Genomic DNA, 26,663 nt, shown 5'->3' on the forward strand with positions numbered 1-26,663 from the left:
CCTAGGCCAGGCTACTTGGGGTATTTGAAGGAAGTATATATTAGAACACCTAAGTTTTAAAATGTCCATTCCATTTATAGTCAAATTCCATGAAGTAGGAACTCCTAGAGGGTGATTCAGAGCCCTAAATTAGTTGACTAAAGTTAGACGGTGTGAATACCTCCCACAGTAGCAATATGTTGCAGTGGGATAGAAAGGAGACAAGTGAGGAAAGAAAGGGAGGAACACAGAGTGATAAAGACTGTAAATGAAGTAGCTCTGTAGTGTACTTCAGAACCAGAAAGGTCCATTTGAAGTAAATGAGTAGGGTTTTTTGACAAAAGTGACATCATTGAGCTTCATATAGCACGTTTCAAACTGAGTAACATCTCTGTAGGTAACCGTAACAGTAGTGTAGGTATGACAGCTTCAACCCTGAATGTCCATACATACATTTATTATATCTGTATTACAGCTGATTCTGGAGTCCCCAATTGATACTTGAGGACCAAAATATGTATTAATAGCTAACAATGATACCAATAACAGTAATCTAATGCTAATAATTATTAATAACTCCTGCTTCAAAGAGCTTACAAGAAAAATAAAATTATTAGAGGAACAATAGGAATGCAAAAAGGAGAAAGGACAATGAAATGACGTAACCAAGCTCACCAAGGGTACTAATTCGCTCCTGCCATAACATAGACTGTAATCTATAATCTCCATGATTTGCATATATGATAGTATTTATAATACACACAATTCTTGGCCATTCATTTACTTAAAAAAGGTTTGCCTTTAGTGAAAACACAAGTATTTGTACTCACTAGTAACGGTACCACAGTAAATAATCTCATTTATATTAATAAGTGTTGGGTAGAACGCTTGAAAAGGTAGTCCTGTCACAGTATTTATGGCTCTTCTATTTTTAATTAAAATAATTCATTTGGTCTGTAGACACCTTTTTAAGGAGAATTCAGGAATTCTGCATTCATCTGTCTGTAAATTTATTGGATCGTTAGTCACTGTACAAATGGATGGCAAATCTCAATTTTTCATCCTCAAAACCAAAGGTTACTAAAGGACAGACATCCTACATGTCACAGACTTTTGTTTTTTTTTATTTTGTAGTTCACATCCATTTAGAAGTCCCTGAGCATTTAACGAGAGTGCCAAGAAGATTTCTTGTCACAGACACGCATGCATGCACATACTAATGCTTTCCATCTGTCCATCTATTTTTCTATCTATTTATTATATTGTATTGGATAAAAGCATCTGTTATATAATCAACTATTGAGATCCATATATCTCTGAGAAATTTTTCATTCGATACAGTCACTATTGTGTACCTTATGTAAACAGTATTGTGATTTGAGGAGACTAGCAGGCAGGTAAAATCTGAGGTAAATGCAAATTTTTCACTCTTTGATAGAATTTCACATTGCTTATTCATTATACTTACGAACATTCTGAGTGTTCGTATCCTTACTTTGGTAAAATGTAGTAAGGGAGTCATAGGTTGCGATTCAGGGTTTCCTGTTTGTGAGTACATGGAATGGGTAGTCTGAGATCAATCTGGACCCAGGGACGACTTCTGCAGAAGTAGAATATATGGAATAGAGCAATATAGTCTTGGTAGGATCTAGAGTTCCTAAATTTTATCATAATTTACATTTAGTTTTAGACTTGGCCTGGACCAGCTGCTGTAGACATAATGATACTGTATATATTATATTGTGGATAAGTATGCATTATATTGTGGATTAAATTCGGCATCCCAAGCCATTTATTATAAGTCTGTTTGATCTCACTGGACAGAAGCCTTCAATTGGATATCTCTTTACTAGTAAAGGAGGGTGAATTTCATAGTACATTCTTTTACTTGCTAACACACAAGAAAAAAATCGCGGCAAATTATCTTCTGTCTGAAAGTATTACAATAAGTTTATATGGTCATTTATCCTATTCAGCAAGAATGTATGATCTTTCGGTTGGCTACTGAAAAGGCACAGGCTGTATTTGTTATCTGATGGGTATAACTTTCTTTACACAGGCTCATCAATTTGATCTCTTAATAGAGAGAAAGGGTACTAACATATATTGCAGTGTCACATACAGTGTGAGTTTTAGAACTGCTGAAGATCAAGATTTTTACAGTTCTAGAAAAATTGTGCTAAAGCACAAAAAATATTAACCTTCATCATTACTGTAACTTTCCTTTGCCACTTTGTAGTCCCTCCCTGACCTAACTTCCCATACTTTTTTTGCCATTTCAGTCGTGAAAGTACTCAGATACAGCAGAGCACATTGGGTTGAGAGTGTTATCCTTGAGAAAGAACTGTAGCAATGAGTCACTATTTCCTTTATTCTGGGAATAAAGACAGGAGACCTTTGCTTTCATCATTTTCAGATTTCTCATGGCTTTGAAGCCTGGACCAGACACTAAGGGTGTATATGTGTTACTCAACCTAATAAACACCCCTGTAAGTGTCCAGGTCAGGGTATGTGTTCCCAACAGCATCCAAATTCCATATTTGTACAAAAGGAATAGACCTGCCATATGCCCTTCGCAGTGTCCTGATAATCAGGGAAGGAAAATCAGAGCTCATGGACTGGACAGAAGATGGAGCCTGCTCCACTGGGATATGTTTATATGCAACTGGACTATCTTGATAAACTGCTTAACACTGTGCTTGATTTTCTACTCCCTCATAACATGCAAAATAAGCATATTTATTTACTTACCTATGTGAATACTTAGTTTAAAAGTGTTACTATTTTTACACGCCTGAGTTATTAAGCATTATAAAGTCAAAATGCAGTAGTTCCTTTGAAAGTACTAAAGCAGCTGGTTTCCCTAAGTAGCTGAAACTGGGGCCAAAAAAAACCTTCTATTCAAACTGAATCTGTCATCCTTCCGAGCACCATTGAAAGGTGATTTGGTAATCAAATATAATAGAGTCGTTGTGAAATGAAAGTGGCCATGTGTGAAAGCTACCTTTTTATCACTGTTAAAAAAAAAAAAAAAACAACTGATTTTTTTCTATTACTAGAATAATGAAATACTAAACCTAAAGATATTATTACTTTCATGTATTTTCTGAACCTTTTGTATTCTTCATATAAAATATATACTGTTTAAGTTTCTACATCTTTGAACCAACTTCTGTTCTTGGTTCCAAGACTGTATCCTTCAGGTAAGTCTACTAATGCCAAAGTTATTATCCATGCAGAATAAAAGAAAAAAAAGGATATTTTAATTTCCCTTCACTTTTTGAATGTAAAATAAATTTTTCATGTAAATACGCAATTTCCCTTAGGAGCATCTGAGGTTATAGTATATTTTCTAAGGCAATCTAAATAGAGGTAGAATTGAGTAAAATGTAGCTCAACATTGTTTTTTCGTCATTTTTACTGGTAGCAAGTTCATCTCACTACTTTGTTTTCATGCAACCCTATGTCTATGTGAAGTAACATTTCATTTTTTTAATGAAGACAGTTCTTCTAATTTCCTCTGTCATCAGCTGTAGGAGTGGGCTAGCAATTGTCATGTAGTTAGATCGAGAATGTCATGTATTTAGAACTTCAGCACAATCACGTGCTTTATTTTGTTATTAACTGTCTTTTATACTGTTCACTTGCTGGGAATTTGCTTCCTAACTTTCTGGAAAAATGCCGGGTTCAAAGGAAATTTCAGCATCCTCTTCCATTTTACCTTCTTGTTTAAGCACTGTCATACGTTCAGTAGGAGCGTGCCAGCTGCATGAAGTCAAGAAGCACAAAGTACAGGAGAAGAACTTTTTAGTGTTATCTCACTGGTTTTGCACATTGCATATTAGAACTTGTTATTCTCATGCTGGATAATTTGTGTATGGGGTAATGCGAGACTGATAGTTATTGAACACTGACATTTTAGAGTTCCAGTAAAGACTGTGCTAAATATTTATTTATTCACTGCTGGGGTAGGGGGGAACGAACTTTTCTGGCAGTTTTAACAGTGTAATTTACAATCATTTAGTTTAGTGTCTGTGGAAATATATAGAGTAGCTCAATTTGGCTGTGAAAGTCTTTCACTGCGTGAGTGGCAGTGTTGAGCAGTCATGCTTTATGTAAGCCAAATGTTTTTGAAATAGAACTACTTGTGGAAATCTCAGAATGTCTCTGGAAGAATGTGCCAGGGCAGGGGCATATTGGTTTTGACTAAGGAACTTGTAACCATTTCTCTTAGCCAAATTATATATTACTAATGACAGCAGTTCTATAGGGAAACAGAAGTGCTGCAGATATTGCAGAAGACGAAGCGAATATGTCATCTCCTTGTCTGCTTTTTATTTTCAAAGTCTAGCCTTAGAAAATTAAAGGACAGGAGAAAAATAAATTATTAATAGTGCTCATGAAATTTTAAAGGTACAAACATATCCTGAAATATAGTAGCAGCAGGGTGATAAACCCACACCCTTTTCAAGTTTTTCAGTGGTGGACACTTTCATGCAATAGCATTCAAGCAGAGCTTCTTGCTGCAGGTGTTTTTTTCCATTTTGGGAGTTCACTGCCCTTGTTTTGTTAGCCTCAGCATTTTGAAAGCATTGGCTCACCCGCAGTGCTTGTGAATATATCACTGTCCATGCTGCCTTTACTTTTTTGTATTTACTGGTGTCTTATGCTTCAGGGTCTTTGATGCCCTTGAGAAGCTGTGACCATTTTTTACATCTGAAAGAGTGCCAACTCATTTATTAAGACAGAGTCTGTGAGGCCTGGATAAATTTATTCTATCTAACATTTAATAAAACATTAAATTAAAAATGTGACTTATGCTGTGACACACTCAGCATTACCCTTCCAAGGTTTAAATTTGAGAGTTGTAGGGCCCCTCTTTCTAGAAGGTAGCACGTTATCAATCTTGCTAAGATGACAAGGCCACTGGTGTTTTCCTGTGGTAGTTCTTTAATAATTAATTTTTCATTGCTAGTGTGTTCAATATATAGATTGCAACAGTTTAGACCAGTTTAACAGGTTTATAGGTTCCTTATAAATTCTAATAATGATAATAGTTAATAAGAGAATAATGAATTCATGCTCAAAGATCTCAAGATCAATCAAACAAATTAAATCTGGCCTAGGCTGTAGCTGCTGTCGAACGGTTTTGTTTGTTTGTTTGTTTGTTTTTACCATAAAATATACCCTATGCGGAAAGCCTATGCGATGATTTGTTGAATTTCTTAGTGTTTCACTTGTCATATTAATTTAAATCTTTAATCTGAGGACGTGGCAGGCATATCAAGTGGCCCATTAAATCAATATTATGTTGCAGACATTGTCTCTGAAGAGGTTGCCATTGTGTAGGGGAATGCAATAACAGGAATAATAAAAAGAAATTGCATTTTGATCTTTCCACATATGTTATTACAATGCTGTTCACCCGTTTTAAGAAACACACAGCTCTGCTTGTAAAGGCAATCCCTTGCATGAAGCTTTGTCACATATTCAATATGCAAATCTTAAAAAAAAAAAAAAAAGTCTAGATGGGGAAGTCTTGTCAGTTACTATTAGGATTCTAGAGAAGCAGCTCTGCGAAAAGGGACTCTGTTGCAAACAGGCGTTTACTTGGCATTTAAAATAGATGTTTGTGGTCTCTTTAGAGTTCCTGATAGTCAGGGATAACCTCATTATGAAAGTTAATAAAGAAGGAAAGTACATTTGGTTTATGTACTTGGTTTATGTCTCATTCAGGCCCTAGTTTTCTGCTTCTTTTCAAACTTCTTTCTATAAAACACTTGAACTGGGGCAAAACAGGTGATTTTATTGTGATTTCATAGGCATTTCCACAGCTCTTCATTCCTGCACAGTTAGTACACTGGACTGGGATTCAAAATACTATTTCTTCATTCCTGTCTCTGCAACTGTCTTACCGAGCGTACATTCACTTCACTAGTTATCTATTTTCTACATCTATAAAACAGAAAGAAAGCTAATGACCTCTGTAGGATGTCTGAATTCAAAATGCTGCATAAGAGCATATTATATTAACTGCAAGAAATTAGGGCACTCATTTCCCAGAATTTTAGGATCTGACTTAGAGTTTTCTTTCTTTCCTTTTCTTTCTTTTTTTCCTTTTCCTTTTTCTTTCTTTTTCTTTTTCTTTCTTTCTTTTTCTTTTCTTTTCTTTTTTCTTTTCTTTCTTTCTTATTTTGCTTTCTTTTCTTTCTCTCTCTCTCTCTCTCTCTGCTGAAATATACCCTGAAAAGCAGGGTTGGGGGGAATCTATTATTATTTGGATTCTAAAGAAATCAACCTTAAGAAATATTACATATCTAAACCAGCCCCTGGCAACCTATACCTCGTGTGACACATCAAAGCACTTCTTTAGCCTTCCTCATTCCTGCCATAAACCAAGGCTACCGTCTCCCGAGCTTCCAGGCAACGAAAAGACAAAGAGTTAGCAAGTAATCATTGCTTGGGCAGCAGTTAGCTGGGGCTGCTGCCCTGTTTATCTGTCAAATACCTGTTAGAGAGATCATAGCCTGGGTACCCACACATAGGTTGGGAGAAGAGGTTGAGGGCTTGGGGAAAGATAGCTTTGGGAGATATTGCAGATAGAAAGATACACAGGTAGACTATTATATTACGCTACTGGGTAGAAATAGTGTGAGAGGTTATTGTAGCAAAACTAAGGGGAATACCTCAGGGGTGGGAGCATCATAGTACAAAGAAAGGGGTGAAAGGCATTGTAGTGGTAGCAGCTACTTCACATTTTGGAAGACCTTACTAGGCCACATCTCTAAAGCCAGCAACAAAACACAAAAGTGGGGCAGTCCTGGCTGGTAGTGATAGTTGCTACTGGTAAACCTTTTCCCTGCTGCTAAAAATGAGTGAATTATGTACTATCTGCTTGGAGGAGACTCCATGTGTTTAGGAAAGGTACTGTTTATCAGTAACTGGCACTATCCTGTTTCTGGTTTTGGTAGTAGCTGATTAACACCAGTGGTGATGCGTATCCTAACAAAAGTCAATATTTCACTACTGCAAACTGATCAGGTGCTGCCAACTGTATTTGCCATGCTGCAGCTCATCAGTGCTGACTGCCCTGGGGCAGTTATTGTAGTTATTGTCATTTTCAAGTTTGGACCCACAGTGACTGCTTGTCTCATGGTAAGTGATCACTGCTGATCCACTGCTGCACATTGCAATTACCACTCAGTGGCTGGCAGTGACCTTTTTCTCCCAGTGGTGAACAGTCATCTCTGAGAAGCAATCGTCACCGCCCAGTGAGTGCAAATTGCACTCAACACTCAACTGCATAGCAGTTGATTACTGGGATATGTTGTTGAAGACTCTTATCTTGGGGCAAGAACTGCAGAAAGCAGTAACTGTAAGTCACAAATCGGTTTGTACAGGGACTTCGTGATTCACAGCAGGTGATGAGCAGTGATAGTTTACTACTAGAGTATGCAGTGACTTCAGGTAAGGAGCCTGGGGTTGAAGAGATAGGAAATACAGTAGAAAATGAGATAACTGTAGGTAGACGGGAATTAAGTAACGATGTTTCCTGAAAGAGTGAGGATGTGACAAACATGGTAGTTAAGATTTTGAGATAAGAAGATAGAAGAAAGGGGGCAGAACGAGGTACAGAAGAACTAGGTTGAAGTTCTCAGTGGCTCACCCCTTTATTTACCTTGTAAAGTCTCATTTAGTCTTGATATGGCTGTCACTGAAATCCACTTAATATTTATTCTATAAAGACCCATGCAATTTTAGTGAAGTTATTCCTGAATCACAGTGGGGGATTCAAATTCGATGTATGTGTGTATATACGGAATAGTGACTAAATCTTTAAGAAGTGCTGTTTTCTCAAGAGTGGAAGCAGTGCTGGTGGGTGGCTTTTTGTCTGAAGATAGGCATTTGGAATAGAAATTATAGCAAGATTTCCCCTTGATGTACAATTAGCACATAGAAAGAACTGCAACAGCAAACCTATCGATTTGAAAATGTTTAGGGGAGAATCTGAACATATAGCAACTGTTCTCTCTGCCAGAAATTGTAGGAGAATTTATTAGAAGTCATATCCTGACAGCTTCACATAGGCATATTGGAGAGCATTCTAATATGTTTATTTATTTATTTATTTTTCTGACTTTAATTTATGAAGTTACTAATAACACTGCAGTGATGCTGAATGATGTGTGCAAATGTTTACATAAACTACTGGTCATTTAAAACTTCTCCTGATCCTACAAAAAGAGGGTAGGCATTTATTAGGAATTCTTTACTATTGAACAGAATTTTACTTGAAGAGTAAGCAATTCTTTTGTAGTCTAAAATCAATTCTGAAGAGGAGATGACTAAGAAGTTGTGTTCCTCTACTTGTTAGGATTATAATAAAAAAAACTCTTAACAAATCTGCAAGGCGTGAGTTTTATTTAATGCCCAATTGATTCCCATTCCAAAAGTATGTAACTCATATGTACAATTAATAGGAGCTCAATTACAGCGTTATTACATTTAATTCTCTTTCTCTTGCAGCTAGTTATTTCAGTGAATCTGCAAGCGACAAATCCATTTCTTTCGTTCTGCTGAACACTTAGATAAAAGTCAGGTGCAGGAAACCTTTGCTGTTACTGAATGAAAATCTTTCTTTAGCTTGTCCCAAGTACAGTTTTTCCTGCAGTGCTCTCAGACTGTTGTAATCTTAATCTTCTCCAATTGTATGTTGATATTGATTCATTTAGGGTATGGAATCTTATGTCCCTCCTTAAATATCTCCTATGTTTGGATGATATGACAGCTGCTGTTTAAAAGCCTTTACTGGTTAATAAAGTGCAGCATGTGAGGTCTCAGTTCATTCTATTTTAAGTATATGAAAAATACCATCTCAGATCTACAGCATTGTAACATTTGAAAAATGCTGACTTGTTAAAGATAACCGTTGCATATTTCTGCTGAGAATGCTCTGAGGATATTTGTGTTTAAGAAATACATCAAGTTTTAGGCATAATAAATGCTTCTTCTAACACCATCTAAATTATTTCTTCCATATTAGTGCTACTCAAAGGCTTTCAGAATACTCTGGGTATGTTTAAATGCCCATACAATCAATTTAATATGTTATTGGTGCCTCACTTTAAAATTGGGATCAACGCAATTTATTTTTCAAAAATAAATTCTCAATAAAATGAAGAAACTGAGTTTTCCTTCATTGATTTCTTTTGGGTTCCTTTTTTTTTTTTTTAAGGTTATGCCATGAAGGATCAGGGAAATATTCCCTCAGGGTCCCTTTTTAACATGAGACAGTGTCAGAAGGAAACAGAGAAGTACGGAGAGCTACCAGCTTTTCACTGAGCCTGTGTCTATCCAGCACTTCAGTTCTAGTAGATGGTTTATGCACTGAACCATGAGAGTTTATTTTCTTACAAAAAAGGGTATATGCTGTCCAGTGTAGGAGCTGATGGTCTTGTTATCCATATAAAAGTCTAGTTTTTTTCTTGAATCCTGCTGGGCTCTTAGCTTCAATCATATCTTGAGGGAATACAGTAAAACATTTTTCCTAACACCAACTTTCTCTCTTCTTGAGAATGAGCTGCTCATCATGATGAGAAGGTATTGACCAGGGTCTTCTGGCTCTAACAGGCCTGATCAAATACCTTCCTACCAGAAGTGGCCAGCTTCATATCCCCGGATGGAAAAAATGTGCTTCTCCCTCTCCACTCTATTAATAGTGTTTAACTACTAATGGATTGGTCTTGCAAAATTGAATTCATAGCTGCTGATAGCTACCAGCTCAGGCTTGATTCAGTCAGCTATGTAGATCATTTATGGACCACAAATAGATTCAGGGCAATGCTTCTTCAAAAATGAGTAAGAAAGTATGGTATGAATTCTGCATAAATCCACATCAGACTTAAAACAGGTGGGTTGAAGTAAAAGCAATTTAGAAAAAAGATTGGTATAGATTACAGGAATATGCAGATTAATCAAATAATAAGAACAGAGAACCGGATCTTCAGAGAACTGTAAATCGTCATCTCTTAGCTGAAGTTACTGAAGCTGTGCTGATTTACAACACCTACAAAATTGGTACAGTAGCAAATCCTTAGCAATAATGTTGGTGTTTTCTCCTGGTAACAGAGCTGCAGGCATCAGGGTTAGCAGTCGGTTCATGGAGCAAGTTTAGAACACAATATAGAGAAAAGACAACATACGTTTCTGCAGCATGTGGGAACTTAAGGCTGGAGAAGACCTTCTGGAGTTGCTGTGTTCAGTTCCTTACTGTTGCAGGCAATCACATCATTCCATTTATTTTTTTTTCTTAGAAAGGAAGTAGTTAGTTGAGGGAGAATGATATTTTAAGCACAACCTTACCCTGAAAACAGAGTGAGGGGAACTTTTATCATATGCTACCCTCTGGTTTCTTTCATGATCACTTTTGCATCTTTCATTAGAAAAAAATGTATATTATTATTGAAATCATTAAGTAGTTAGTAAAAGTGTGTGTCGTCACCCTCCCTCCCCTTCCCTCCCTCCCCTCCCCCTCCCTTAATGCTAATGTTAAACTTGTATAACCAGGGGAATTATGGAAAAATAAAGTGGATGCTAATCCAGTTCTTTCCTCCTCCAGGAAGTTGTTAATGATGTTTTATTTTCAAGGCCTGGTTTTGTAAGGCCAGAGGACCTATGTATACTAACTATACAGCTAGAACTGGTAGCATTCACTTGATACTGTATTATCCTGCGTGAACATACTCGCTGAAGTATCTGCCGATCTGGGAGTGTCCATAGCACCCCAGTCCATTGCACTGTGTGTACTAGGAGTGGAATTTTTGCCTGCTGAATCTTTAGTGCTGGCAGCAATATAGAAAGCCAGAAGGACAACAGCTTGGCTTACACACAGCATGCTGAGTCTGCAAGTACCAGGTAGATAGAAAGACTGTCTATTGACTTGTAAATTGAGAAAATTTGATAGTGAATCCTTTGGCATTCTGAAAATACGAAAGTGTTCTATGGTGTCTATGAACGTCATTTACAGAATAGGATTACACCTTCATCTTTTTGAAAAGAAATTCTGAATAATCTCTGAAAATGTTTGCATTAGCATTGAAGTGTAACTTCAACTCCAGAAATATTTTAAATCATGTGTGCTTCTATTTTTCACCCAGAGATTTTTACTTACTTCATATGGTTACTGGAGGAGTGCATATGTGACTAGGTCTTGTGTGTGTATGCCTGTGTTTGAGATCTGAGAGAGAGAAAGGAGGACTTCTTTTTAATCTTCCAGAATGCAGTTCCTGATAATTGATAGGGAAGATAGCATGGATAAGCATTCAGTATTCATTGCCTAAGCTCAGTCTATTTTATTTGAATTTATCAAAGTTTCCCTATCTCCAGGGAAGAATGAACAGTTTGCTGAGAAATGTTTTATGTTTTTTTTTTTTTTTTCTAGCTAGCTTTCAGAGCCTCTGCAGTCTCTTTTTTTGACGCTTATCAAATTCGGTCAAATCTTTGCAAGACAATGTATACAGAAATTGATTGCTATGAGAAACTAATAAAAGACATTAAGCTTGTTGTCTTCCAAAAACCCTGTGTTCTTATTTTCCCGATCAAATGAAGCATATTGTGAATGAGAGCTGCTTTATTTATTAAACTAAATTGTTTTGAAAAAAAAAAATCAAGATTTCTGTGAGATGTTCTGCTGGAAAACTGTATTTATTCCCTCTAGGAAAACATTGGATTTCCTGTAGATAAATAATTTTCAGCTGTTTGAAGTTCAGAGCTGAAGTGTACTAAATAATATTAAAGATAGTTTCTCTGTGGTAAACTGGTTAAATTATCGTAATATCTCACTACTTGCTTCTTGGAGAATGAATTATATGCAGTTTCTTAGAGCTCACACTTAAGAAAATACACTTTGGACAATGAAATTTTAATTTTGAAATCTATTCACCAGTGATAATTTTTAACTCATGGAAAATGGCAACAACAACAACAACAAAACAAAATAGTTACTTTGGGATAGTGTCAAATGAAGAGCACTGTGTAGAGATAGACATATAGCATGCAATTCAATTGGTTAATTGATTCAAATTAAGTACACTAAGGAAAGTGAGATTTAATGGGTAAACTCGACTGTTACATAGCTATATTAGCTATAGTCATTATTACAGGCTGAAACTTCTTTTTCATAGTAAGGTGTGCTAATGTGAGGCTCTCCTGGTCTGCAGGGTCGTGTAGAAGCTGTCTTCAAATCCCCTGGTTAGTACCAAGCAGCGAGATTCTGTCCGTGTATGGGTCTATACAGTGCAAGGCAATAGCTAAAATTGGTCTGTTGTATTTTCTGTATGGTAGAGCGTCTTTAATGCTGTAGATGCCAACAATTTGTTTGGCACAGCACAATGTGCGTATGTACGGAAAGTCTTAGTCACTTGATCCAAACGGTTTGATTATCTTGATTAAAAACGATTTAATTAGCCAGTACAAAACTGGTGCTGCAAATGTGCTTAAGTATATCTGAGAAAAACAGTCTAATAAGTCAGAACCTCTGTAGAATTAATTTAAGTTGAGAAAGAAAAAGGAAGAAATTCATCATTAACTCCACAACTTAATAGAATGTAACCTTGTAGACCTGTGAATTTAATACCATGTTTAGTAAGAATTTAGAGCAATTTATATGAAGCAGGAAACAGTGATGTAAAAAGCATTGCCAAGAAAAATCACAACCTGGAAGAGGGCTTAGACTGACTCAGTTTCAGGGAAAAGATCCTTTTGGTGGAATATCTCTATTTTATTTAATTGTTTTCACAATAGTCCTTTAAGAAGAGAGCAGCTAGGCAGCTGAGAAAAAGACTGCTGTGTTGCGTTGGCTTGGCCTCTGCATTTTGGCTCGGGTGGCATATCTGAAGAGAGAAGGTGCTTCCCCCTTCCCTGGGAGCAGCTAGGCATGCTTAGGAGGAGAGAGGGGTAAGAGAAGGGGCCGTGAAGGAAAGACTTACAGCACAGTAGGGAACTGGAAGCTGCCAAGCAGGGAACAGAGGCACAATCAAGGTGTAGAAGGGAGGGAGGGGAAGGTTGGTCTGAGGGTTTTGTTTTGTTTTGTTTTCTTTCCTAAGGGGTAGTTACTTCTACGCAGTTTTTCACTATACGGCGAACTATTGAAAAATAGCTGATCTGAGAGGAAAGCACGAAGAAAGGACACAGTAGGCAGAAGAGGCATTTGTGTATAGTCTTTTCTTATTTCTTCTGTTACAGTCTGAGGTTTTTTCCATTTTAACATATTTGTTCTTTTACCTTATTTTCTAATACAGCTCAATCTAGAGTTAAAAAAAAAAAAAAAGTCTAATTTTATGTTCCTTGAAGAGCTCATTTGATGGAAAAGGAAGAGGCAGGTCTGCCTGTCCCCCCTAAGCTCTGGCTGACTGAAGACCAGTCATAGTCACAAAAAAGAAAATAACTCAGTGGAGATGCCATGCAAAAAGGTACATAAAATCCCAAATGGTAAAGCTTTAGTAACTTTCTGCCTGATTACTAGCAGTGTGGAAAGCTAACTCTGACAGTTAGCAAGACGCCAGCCCCCACATTCCTTTATCATCAAATGCATTCCAAAAGCATTAACAGACACAGGCGGGGAACGGGGCCAGATTTACTGCACGTACCTGTGTTTTGGAGGATTGCACGTTTATGCTAGGGGACTGACTGCCAAAAGGATGTTTGTTCAGTGAATGGAATTGCACTTGACAATTTGGGGTGGTGGAGCAGGGTGGTTTAAAGGTGTTATCTAGGCATTTATCCTTAAAAATCCAAATCCTGTGTTAGGCAGCTTGCTGCTGTGTACAGTGCAGGAGAAAATTAGCCATGTCTGACAACCACAATAACAAACATGATAACTAGGAAGTGGTTTTCAACGTGAGGCATTAGGCTCTTTTGCTAGCATTCGCATAACTGTTTTGAGGTAACTTATATACCATTAATAGCATATGTACGGCACTTTCTGAGCAGTGAATGTATAGCTACTCAGTAAGAAATTCTTAGGGTAATAACAAGTACAGATGTGTAACTGGGTCCAAGAGAGCTTCTGAAGAAAACTGAATATATTCTAGTGTATGGGTAAGATGAATATTTTAAGAATAGGGCTGTAGAGTCAGCATGTATGTGCATGTCTGTCTTTCTCTCTTTCCATAAATGCTGGATTTAGGGAAATTATCTCAAAATTCTTCTCTCCCTGGAAATGACCTTTTAAAGGCCAAAACAGAGCGGAAAATACCAAATTATTTCCACCTCCCCGTGCACTGCGGTAGGTTCATAAGGGCAGGTTACTGTTTGAAAAGTATCTGAAGGAGCAGGACTATTTACCTTAGTTATTTATATGATTTCTAAAGCACTGCATTAAGGCTGCTTTACTATTACTATATTTTGTTACAAATTTAATTATATTTCCATTTAGATAGAGACTAGCCATTAATGGCAATGAAAATGCAGGATGATTTCCTACAATTTGCAGCTAGACAATTTTGGGAGTTAGATAGGGATGACAAATACATAGTATTCTCCTGTTTTTGTGCATAGTGTATTAAGTCCGCGATGGGTTTGTGGCTTACAGCCTTTTCCAGCCATCTACCAACAACAATTTTCATTCAGTATGATTAGGACTGAGTTTGATATGAGGTCAGCAGATGACTCACTAAGTCGTTTGACCCCCTTTCAATGTCTTATTGCAATACTCAATTCTGCCCTCGTTATCTTTTGCAACATCAGCTGAATTCACATTCCCTAATTATGCCTAAAGGCTTTTCTACTACATTGTGATTTTGTTTAGTCAACAATACTGTCTTTTATAAAAGAGTGTGTATGTATATAAATATATATATATCTATATATCTATTTGCAAACTTCAGATTATTTCTCATGTAACTTAATACTTTGTACATGTTAACTGTCATTTTGTCTGTAGAAAGTAAAAACAGTGCTTCCAGTAGAGAAGCCATATATGCAAATGCATATGTTGTATGTGTGAAATTGCTTGGTACTTGCAGGAGATCCAGAACCCTTTTGGCCATCTCTGTTCAGCCTTAACTCTGTAATAGAATTATGACAAACCTGAAATCTGTGTTACATGGATATTTTATTCAAATTGACATATTATTTGAATTCCAAACTGGAAGAGTAAGACAGGACTTTTTTTTTTTTTTTTTCTCCTACAGTTTATATTAAAAAAAATATTTTAAGAATATTGTAAGGAAATTTTTAAAAGGTTCAGAACACTTATGTTATTTTACCAGTCAGTCTAGTTTTCTCACTTTTTTTTTTCTTGATTTCATAATATTTTTTGACCACAGCCACATGTGAATAATGGTTGCTGGTTTTGTTATCCCAATTTTCTTTGATCATAGGTTGTGATACTCAGAGGTCTAACATTGTGCATATATGAATTTTATTTTTTATTTCTGAAGTCCTGATCATCTTGGTAGATTTTTGCCCTGTACTTACTGTACACTGTAGTCTTACTGTAGTCAATAGGACTACTTGTGTGAATGCAATGAATATATGTTATTACATATATCTATTATAGTATTAATAAATTTACTGCAGATGACTGAGCCTTGTAATTCTTCGAGCAAGTTCACAACAAGGGCACACTGGGCTGAGTAAGAGGTTGTAAAACTTTGAAGTAGTCAATAAACCAATTAATGTATCAACAGTATATGCTATTAGGCAGCAGTGCAGTAATACTACTGATGAAACAGCAGCCTCAGATTCACTCTAGAAGAGAAACAGGGTAATTGCGTTACTTTTTTTCCTTTAAACCAGCAGTACAAGGGGAAAAAAAAAAGATTTGACATGAGAAGAATGGAAGTGAAGAGTAAGTCTCTTCTAATTATTGTTTTTGAAGATCTCACTTTTCAATAGGTCCTAGCTTAAAAAAGAAACAAAAATAAACAATTACAATAGCCCAATTTTAGATTTCTCCAGCTTCTTAAAACATGTTTTGTTTAGAAAATTAAATGCCTATTATAGTATTCTGAGTGCTATCAATGGAATTAAGAGAGGTCTTTATTTTCAGTAAATGGCAAGCTATGTAGGAGACTATGCCACACCCTGCAGCCTCTCTCCCCCTCCTTTTTAAGAGTAAGAGCCTCAAGTATCATTAACAATCAAGACAGGCTTTCCTACAGGAACAGTATCATTACAAATAAGTACCTTAACACTCTGTGCACGTTAATGCACAGAACAAATCTTAGCACCAATTTGCCAGCAGTAAAACCCATTAGAACACTGGCCCCAAAAGGGGCAAGTCATTGCAAATGCACTAATTATCAGTCATGTTCTTTGGAAAGATTTTGGGTCAATGCCAGACGTTATTAAGATTTTCAGTAAGTTAAGACTGAGTTTTCTGTTTGGTTTACTGAGGGAAACTAGTAGAGGAAGACTTTGCCTTGTGCGTGCATAAACTGACACACTATAGATTTATGTAAGTTTTTTGTCTAAAAAGAAAATCCGTATTTAATAAGTTCCAGTATCCTGAGGGGACCAGAAAGCAGTAGTACAGCGTGTCATCTATGAAACCTGTGTTCAGTCTGCACTTGGGATGGCCCAGGTTGTATCACCATTGTTACTTGCTTGTCCATTGTCAGAAAGCTGAAAAGCAGTCAGCACAAAATAATAAATGGGTAAATGTTTACACCGATGTCATGGCTGGTGCACTGCAGACTGTCTGTGGGGGAGCTCGCCTATGAAAAATGGACAATCTGTGAATTTATGGTTCTGTCAGGTCATTTTCATGGCTAAGGGAATGGGTATAGTGGTTATCGACCAGCAGAGAATTTATATCTAGGATTGACTGTCGTTGTTCTGTACAATGGATTGTTTTTCACATGTCTCATAAATAATGTGCAGCCTTTCATTCAAATTGATGAGTATACCAAAAAGTTGTATTTTCTGCTTTCCCTCCGCTTAGTATTGAAACAGTGATGACATCTTGCCACTTTCTTTTGCTGCTTTTACATCTCTAAGGCCTGAGAGTGAAAAGAAGATAAACAGCTAAAGAGGCGCCTACTTACTTATTTTTTTTTAAACCAGTCAGAAGCCATCTGTTACAGGATGTGTACTGACACTGTCTCTCATCCCTGGCTGAGTCAGTGGTGGGACTGGGTTCGCTGTACTTTGGCACCTCAAGTTGAACATGTTCAAGGAAGGTGGTAGAAACCAAAGTTTCTGCTAGTTTAAGTGGGATGTTCATTGGCTTCAATGAAACTTCATCCATTTTTACAGTGCTAGAGAGGCTGACAAGGTCGTTAAAGCACATGTTCTTCAAACAAGCTGAGAAAAGTCATCATGTAGCTGTTCAGTCATGTATGAACTGATAAAAGCATCTGCTCATGGTCAGGTAAGCTCATGCTACTTAACTCAAACTTTATGTACCCTTTAGATGAGAGGGTCATAGACCTCCTCCTCTTGTGTTCCTTTTACTTACCTTCATGGGAGCAGGTGAGAGTGAGTGGAGGAAAAAGATGTTTCAAAAATACTCAAGGAAATTAAGTGTGGGCTTTATAGTGTACTTTCTTCATTTGTGAGCAGCTTCTACAGAGTTAGTGTTGGAATATGTTGACCACAAAATTTGTGCCTTTTTGGGGATTATTAGGGAAACCAGGTTTCAGTGTTAGGGATTTGGAGCTTCTGCTGCCGTGACGGTCTCTCTGTCCTCTTTGAGCCAAGGTATCATTTGCTCCCTTTTTCTGCTAACCGGGTCAAATACCAGATACTTCTGTCCGCTTAGTGCTTGCCTAGCAACTGTTACTGTGGTGTGTCACTTACTCCCTTGGTGATATCTCAGCCGAAGTAGACATCTCCAATTAGCTTGAAGTGAGCTTGCTTTGCTTTTGCCAGCAGTGTAGCCGGTGGCAGCACAGTGTGAGCTGCTTGCTCAAGTAGTTACTCAGCATCTGGTAGATGGGGCAGTCCATAATAGGCTGATGTAATGCATACATTATTAAGTAAAAATGTGAGACATAGCAACTGTGATATAGTTTACACCACAGTGGCAATGTCTCCTAGGGATTTTCAGCTCAAAATGCAGAGCTGTACTCTTTTTTTTTTTTTTTTTCCTTACCCCTTCAGCTTCACTCTCCCTCAGCTGTACCCATTGTTAGGAGGTAAAACTGTCTCCGGTTGGGTGCATCTCAGGAAGAGAATGTCTCTTTCTACTCATTTCTAACTACCTGAATTGCTGTCCCAATGAATGCATTGCATGGATTTATGTTAGAAGGCATTCCTCTTCAAAATAGAAACAGGTTTGTTTTAAAAAGGCCTAAAGTGGATAAACAAATAGGTTTCTTCCTGGCAATTTTTAAAAAATTTAGTTTAGTGTTCTTCACATATGTTTATTTACTTTATGGGTTTTTTTGTGTTTTTAGTTGTGTCATTTTCTGGTGGTTGTGTTTTTTTGGGTAAGTTTCTGTGAAGGCAGCTTGTGGTTGCAGTTACAGTAGATCACCAGACAGCACTTAGACGTTTGGCCTGTGAACTCCTGATTTTTGGGTAAAGAAGTTTTAGATTTGATTTGATTTGAACTATGTCTTCCTGCTGTTTGAAGAAAATATAATTGAGGCTGAAGCAAGACCTTTCCTTCCTTAATAAAGAAAGAACAGTGTGTTCAATATGTGTGTCTTTATTCTGAGAGTTGCAAAAGTGAATTAATTAAAAGAGAAGCTAATCTGGTGATTCACTGATAAAGCAGCATGCCTCCACATGGAATGCTTTAAGTTCAAGTCTACAGCTTGTTCTTCAGGTTTTGGAGTAGTTATTATTATTAAGTCAACTATTTATTACTATAATTTCTTAGCCATTTGCCCTGTGTCATACACTGAATTCCTATAATTGAAAAAGAGTGCAGAAACTCTATTCAGAAGATGAAATCTCTCCAGGAGTTACTCCACCAAGCATCTGTCATCACATGACAAGTAATCATGCTAATAGAAAAACTGCAGAAGTCCATAGTGAAACTATTTCTGAACACTAAACGAAGGTCCAATTTTAGCTAGATGAGGAGTGTACACGCTTAGTTTTTTTTATATATTGTGTTTTCACTTGAAAAGAAAACTTAGCAGTAGCTGAAACGTAATCCTTCATCAGGCTTTGCTTGGTGTGTACTGCTAGACAGAGTTCCCCCAGGAACAGCAAACTCCTCTAAGATTCCTCTAAACAGACAAGATTTATTTTTCTTGATCTACGACTTTGATCCCAATTGACAGGGATCCCAGGGTGCAACAGATACTCTAGCCATTGATCCATCTGGAAGCATATTCTGCAGCTAAATGTCTGTGGGCTTAGAGTATCTATACACATAGAAAGGCTCAAATAAAAGTCATCACTGACCTTATTTCCCTATTTTAGCATGATCTTTTGTTATCCACTATGAGATTGAGATCAAATGCACAATAGTGCTGAAATCAAAAGGCCTGTCAGAGAAAACCAAGGGCGACGAAGGGGATCAGTAAAAGAGCTGCATCTTGCTGATGTGATACAGACTTAAATATGTTTCTAGATCCCCTATATTTAAGTGACCCAAGTAAGGCATTACCTTCTTTTAGGTCTTATGAGTAGGCATTCTTTTGTTTAGTATGATACTCCCTTATTCTAACACTGATACGAACATATATCTTCTGGATTCTGTCTGTCTGTCTAAGATACATCTTACAAGCTACGAGAGCTCACATGCAATATTTTGAATGAGTAAGTAGGATTTCTTGAATAGTACTTCAGTTGTAAGAATGTCCATGTCTGGTTCTGCAGTCAAAATTGCATTGATAACACACAGTTTTCTGAAGAGAGGGAAGGAAGATCACGGGTTCACATTTTACAGAGAAAATGATTCTTTTCTCCTGATATTACTTGCAGAACAGGTTGTGTAACTTAAGAAGGTTATAAGCATGTATATTTTTAATGGTATAATAGATGCTATGTTGTATTGCATGCCATGGAAAGGATATGATATTGAAGCACTGAGCTGAAATTTGGCATTCAGTCTCTGGCTTCTTCAGAGATTTTGAATAACCTTTGACAACTTGCTTTTCTGTGTAATTAATTTCACAAATTTTTCTGCAAAATAGAAATGATTCCTACTTTTTCTCTTCCTTATATGTTTACTATTAAGATTTATGAAATAAAGTTGCTTTTTAAAAATTCTTCTATTGAACAAATTGAACTAGCTGCTATATCTTACCTGTTTTTTTTCTAGATAATCTTCTAATTTAATCAAATGAGAATATCAAAAATAAGTTCTAGTTCTTTCTTACTGTTGTGAAACAGAAAGGAGAAATATAATCTTTTTAGGTATAATACAAGAAAAATCATCATCATCATTATTATTATTTTCAATAACTTTATTCTTGGCATCAGGATGAGAACAAATCCTACTTTATGATTTATGTTTTTTTTTTCTTCCTAAAATCATGAACCCTTTTCTATTTATATCTCATTGATCAATCTGATTTTTTCCATGTAGAAGAATAGTGCCCTCTAAGATTACTGTGTGTAATCTGTGGATTATATAAAACAACATATACATTTTTAATGTCTTACATTCAAATTCTAGCTTAGACTTTTTGTACATCTCTCTTTCTTTACTATGAGAGTCATGTTCCCTGTCATCCATTGAATGATTCTGATGAAGAAAATATATTCATCTAGCGGAACAATCAACAAGGATGTTGCACCTTTCTACTGAACAGCAGTATTATCTTTAAATCTCAGTGGGCTCAAGACATATAAAACTGATACATACAAAATGTATGTAAGTCTCACTGTTAAGTGTTACTTAAATGAATGTTCAATGAGTTTAGTAGGAGGAAAGCAAAGTGTTAGTATGTTGTCCCAAAACCTAGCAAGTAAGTTCATCGATGATCAAGTCCTTGGGTAACATCTGGAAATCACCACAAATGTCTAAAATGAAAGTTATGCCTCAGCTACGTAAATTGAATACTTTCAGGGTTTGATAGTACCTGCGAGGATGTTTTTAAAGCTGCAGTTTTGTACCTGGACACCTAATTTTCCCTATAAACATTTACTTTCTTTAGCTATCAAGGTACGAAAAACAACTCACTTTCCAACATAACTTCCCAATCAGCATTTTGTTTCTGGGAAATGTTTTCTTTTACCTTTTGGCTATATGATGTGTCTGAACAAAAGTGCTCTCAATGACTTTAAACATTGGGAGTTTCTGAAAATAGGTTTTGAATTATTAAGTCATTTTTGGATATTATTCTGAGAGCCAAATAAAGAATGCCACAGCTAAATATGCTAAGATCTTTCAGCTAATTTGGCAATAGCATATGTAAATACTTCTATTTCTAAATCTTAATGCATGCAGAGTTGGAGCTTGAGCCTCATGTCATTTGAGGCTCGTGTCGTATGCACCTCATAGGATACGTACTTACTCAATATGTTCGGTGACCAGTATTATTGCTGTATCTGCAACAGTAATTATTAATGATTAATGATTATTATTACTATTCTTTAAAAATAAGTGTTATCTCACTTATGTAGCCCAGGCTGGTGCCAAGAGAAATAGATAAATACTTAAAATAAATAGGTAAAATCCTTATTAAAAAGATAACTATTCATAAAATGATACAGGTCATATACAGAAGGATAGTGTTTGCAAGCTGTGAATTTCATACCAACTCAAAATACAAAGCATCCCCAGTAGCTACTGTTGGTAATGTCAAATTACACAAGCAACTTTAAGCTAATTGGAAATGAGGAACAAATCCAAGTGCAAACTTTGTTTACCTTGCGTAGACCTCTTCATTATGTTAGTTTCTCTGTTAAAGGCAGTGAAATACTTTTTGGCGTGTGCTGATGTGGATATAGACTCCCTAAAGTTAGACCAGGGTTTGAAAACTAGAACTAAATTTATCTTTTTGAAATTTTTGTGAGTTTCAGTTGCATAAATGTCAACTTCTCAAAAATCCCGCTGTTTCTCATAGAAAATCAATCGTTGGTTTGCATTAGAGCAACTACTTGAATTTCCATTTGTGTTACAGCCTTCCAAATCGTTGCTGCAGTGAAAGTGCTCTCCTCCTTTCATTCTTCCTCTCTTAGGTGCTCTTTTTTTTTTTTTTTTTTTTATCCTTTATTACCATGCACAAGTTGAAAATTACTCCTGCCTAGGAGTTTCACTGCTCCTTAGTGCTTCGGTACACAGTTAGCCAGCTTAATTTAAATTACCAGTGAAGTTTTTTTGGAAGGTATTATACTTAAATTGATTAAGGAGTATTCACACAATCCCATCTGCTAGCACTTCTGTGGGACACTGACATTTTAAAGCACTATAGCTGTTACTAAAGTGATTGTGTTTATACCTTTGTAATGAAAAAGGCTTACAATATAAGAAAACAAAAAATCCCAAGTCTTTTTTTTAAAGTATTGTTGCTATTTATTAAGCTGATTTTCATTTCCTTTATACCTATTTTATGGAGAAATCATTATTCATATTTCTTCTTCCGGATAAGTTGGTGCTGGTAGCTTTTTCTAGGTTCTACTTCAGTGTAATACTTTTGTAATATAAAGAGAAGAATGACCAAAATTTAATTTGGAGAATATACATTTTATCAGATGAAATTTGAATAGTTGTTCAGATTTCCCCCCAACCCTCCCTCTCATTTTGGAAGAAAAAAGAACTGAAAGTCTAGAGTCATCTGACCTTTAAGCTTTGGAATCAGCTAAGTCTTAGTATGATCTTATTTTTCACAGTGGGTCAAAGTAGAGTTAGTTTTTCTTCTTCTCTTCAAGGAAACATTTTGAATTTGGCAGGTCCACTAGTGAGCGGTTGATAAAGTGAGACATTAAAATACAAAATAAGGGAACAGAATAATGGAATTAAGCAGCAGTTGAGCAAACGAATACCAATGTAGCCAACATTTTGTTTGTAAAATTTTGCGTGACTGTACATAGAGGCAGCATCTGTGGTCAGCATCTAGCTTGACTAGCATCTCGCTGGTGTAAATCATGTGAGACTTTTGTCAATCATTTTTCATAGTGGTGGTTATGAAACTTTCTGTTGTGTAGGCAGAGGAATAATGTGTCTTTGTTACTTTAAGGCAAACTGGAGGCAATTATGCTGGATTAGATTTTGGAAAGATGATAGCCTAGCAGCCCATTATCACTTACAGCCAAAATCAGAATCTCAGGTTCTATTATAGTAACTTCTGGATGTTTAAGTACTGAGTCTTTTATCTTTGGCAACATTTGAGATAGTGTAACATTGTGTCAAAATGTTGTAAGTAGGAAATTTTGTGATATGCCTCCAAGTGCTGGCCCTACAAATGTGTGGGTTAGTGACCTGTCCACAGTTTGGACAACTAGAGGATAGAGCGTGGAGGAGATGTGTTGGTGCACGCTTAGAAGCTATAATTAAGTTAGACTCTCTGGGCCCTAGCCGAGAACAGAAGTGATGTTGCTTTATAACTGTACAGTAGTACTTTTTGTTTTGAGCTACGCTTCACATTCATTTTTAAAAATTAATTAGTCAAATATTTCAGTGATGCAATTTTTTCAATACCAGTGATCTTCCACACATGATCAGTCCTAAAGTAGCTATCGTGCTGGTATGATGGACAGGAACGGAATAGGAAAAGTAAGATTAGCTTAGAATTTGCAATTAAATGTTGATGACTTATTTTAAGGAAAGTAGTATTAACTGGATGCTGTATTATGAGGAATGACTCAAAGAATAATTGACGTCTTCTTTTAGATAGTTTTCTCAGTGTCCAAGATGATCCTCTTCTCCCTGTTTGCATACACTGAGTAAAACTTGAGTCCCCAAGGAGTCTCTCATCCTTAAGTGGAAGCTACTGAAACTGCCTCGTTCTCTTCAAGTTTAGCATGACCTCTTGCACAGTTTAGAAATACTCTGCTTTCATTACCTGTATGTTTTTTGTTTACTAGTCAACTTCATTCTTGTTTTTGAGTCACTTTTTAAATGACAGATTTCAGAAAAATTTTGAAAAATGAAAACTTAAAATTATTCTTTGGAGGGTTAATTAATGCTTCTTTCTCTCACCTTTCTACCATGCATAGTCTAAGATTTATTTCTGAAATACAGCACTTGAAAGTGTTGCTTTGGGGCTCATACCATGCTGCCTGTTTCTTCTCTCTCTCTGTAGGAGGTCCTGGTTAGGCCTCAGGCTTGTCTCACATGTACACCAAATTGTCTTTCAGAGCAAGAACACAATAAGTTGCTATTGCTCGGAGTGCTGACTTAGATTTTAGCATCCTTCAGCCTCAGGTGCTTAAATTCCCACTAAACCAATGGGCATTTTTTGTAGAATCATGGAAATTAGGGTTTGTATTAGATCACGCAGCCTTAACCTCTGCTATAACATGAACGTTTTAGACTGATTTTTGACAGTCACATCTCAAAATCTTAGGGCTTCAGCCACTCACTTTACTAGGTTATGTTCTTTGTGTGTTTGAAGTCTTTATTATTATTATTGTTTTGCTTTTTTTTTTGTTTGTTGTGGTTGTTATTCTTTACCTTTGTTTTCTCATTTTCCTAAATCCTTGTGTGTAGCTTTCAAACAGCTTCTGTTAGGTATCTTAACTTGCGACTTAATGTCTCCATCTCAGAGGTTGCTACTGCAAAGCAGCATACCAACAAGAGCTGAAACTGTTATTAGATAGTAGAATATTCTGAATAATCATGAGTTCAGTACACCTAAAGGTTTTGGAACAAGCTTTACAGTAGATACAATCTTCCCATAATCTTAGGAGATCTTAGAGTGGTTATTTCCAACTAAAGTAGCATCCATGTGTATCTTAGTACATCAAGAAGTTTTATTTCAAAAACTTGTGTGCTTTAACAATATATTAAATAGTGTGTAAAACTATCAGCTGTTAGTAGGTATTTTAAAGTTGTTATGTAAAGTTTTTAGTGCTGATGAAATAAGATAATTGATGAGGCAATTTGCAATATGGCATAAATACATAGCGTTCATCAGATAAAAATGGTTGATCAGGAATTATACCATATTTAGTAGCATTAACTTTTTGTCCTTTATATAATGGCATAAAAATGCTTCTGGAATGAAAATGGGTCTTTCCTTGAAATATATCTTCCATTTATACTGCTTGTAATTTCTATTATGTATCACCAATTATATCTTGGCATGTTGCCTATCATATTGGATACAGTGTTATAGTTGCAAAACCATTTTATCTAAAAGACCTGGTGGCCTGGAACAGTGCATTACATTTACAGCTGAGAGACAGAATTTAGGGAGAAATGCAATTTTCCAGAAACTGCTGCTAATGGAGGTTGGATAACTACCAGAAATGACGCTAAGAAGATCTGAGGTATGAGAAAGACAGGGAAAAACCTTCTGCTCGCTTGCCATTCAAGCTGTAACCTGCTACGACAGTTGTCAACATCACCCTTTCAGATTTCTCCCAGTTGTGTTCCGTTTATTATAAGCACTTCAAAGAGACACCTGCTGAGGAGTCCAGAGAAGAGTCACTGCAGGAGTCTGGCTAACAGATTTAGTCAAAAGTATCTTGCTCCCTGCTGTGAGCAGTAATTTAATGATCACTTCACGACAACAATATCAAAATAGGCATGCCCCTTGCTTTCAGCAGAGGGAACAGGTGGGAAGAGTGGGCTTCCAAAATATAGCCTGAATTTTTTGCTGCTGTGGTCTAGGCTCCTATCTTTTTACTTTGTTAGAGTGAGCAGAGAGCAAAAGTAAGTTAAATGTCTGTCCTGTAACGCAGGACAGATAATGTTTGAAAGCTGATAGACAGCATCAAGATTTCCTACTATCTTCCCAAATATGGTTTTTTTCCCTTTGGAAATGAAAGAGTTGTTAGAAGATGTAAACAGTTTTGAGTGATTTTAAAGGGAAGACACACATTATTAAAGCGATAGGCAAAGGGAAATGCACAAATTTCAAAACTGTTTTATAGAATGTCAGATAAAAATGATTGAAATTGAACTAACACAGGGCCTGCAGAGTACAGGAGAGATTTTTATTTAAAGATAGCAGCTCTGCTTATGGGCTACCTGCACAGCTCACTCTGGTTTGGAGTGAGGATTTTAATTTATTTATTTATTTAATATATTTAATTTATGGATATACATTTCATAGGTACAGACTTGATTAAACTTTTGAGCCACAAAATTAACTTGTATTAGTGCCCTATATGCTTGTTATAGGTAAGTGCCTCTCTTTTAGGTTATTCACTAGAGTTTACAAAGTCTGTTGTTCAACGATCCTAATTTAGTTTGCTCTCAAAGAGAAACTGTAGAAGGCCATCACCAGTGCACTAATATGGGGTAAGCTGCTACTAATATCAAATCAGAATTCATTAAACCACAATGCTCCACAATGCGAGATATCGGTCAATTATTAAAGCTAGGTTATGCCAGTGCATTTCTGTCAATGAGGAAGGTGAATAGTTCATTCAGGATTACTAGTCCAGTTGCTCATAATTAGCCTACAGGATGTTGAATCTCAGTTTGTTACATCTTTACACTATTTATGCCCAGAGGGCCCGAAAGTTCAGTTTAATATATTGTATTATGGACCTTCCTATTACATCCTTGCCTTGTTTGTTTCCGGATTTCTTTTACTTCCAGTGAAGAACAAAATCTCTTTTCCAATTACTTACCAAAAAGCCTCATTTTATGCAAAATAGCATTA

At 36.4% G+C, this 26,663-nt stretch overlaps 1 protein-coding gene across 8 annotated transcripts in view; it reads left to right on the top strand.

Annotated features, from left to right (window-relative positions):
* PCDH9 (protocadherin 9) overlaps nucleotides 1–26,663 on the top strand; it is a 693,331-nt gene that overhangs the window by 182,658 nt on the left and 484,010 nt on the right. Inside the window, exon 3 of one of the 8 annotated variants that reach the window (XM_068929684.1) lies at nucleotides 17,239–17,259. The exons of the other annotated variants lie outside the window; for them this stretch is intronic. Coding sequence (XP_068785785.1) covers nucleotides 17,239–17,244 — 6 coding nt within the window. The 3' untranslated portion in view covers nucleotides 17,245–17,259. Of the gene's footprint in view, nucleotides 1–17,238; nucleotides 17,260–26,663 lie in introns of those variants that run through there. 8 annotated transcript variants of the gene reach the window in all.

This window comes from Struthio camelus, chromosome 1, assembly GCF_040807025.1.
Source record: "Struthio camelus isolate bStrCam1 chromosome 1, bStrCam1.hap1, whole genome shotgun sequence".
NCBI classification, from domain to species: Eukaryota; Metazoa; Chordata; class Aves; order Struthioniformes; family Struthionidae; genus Struthio; species Struthio camelus.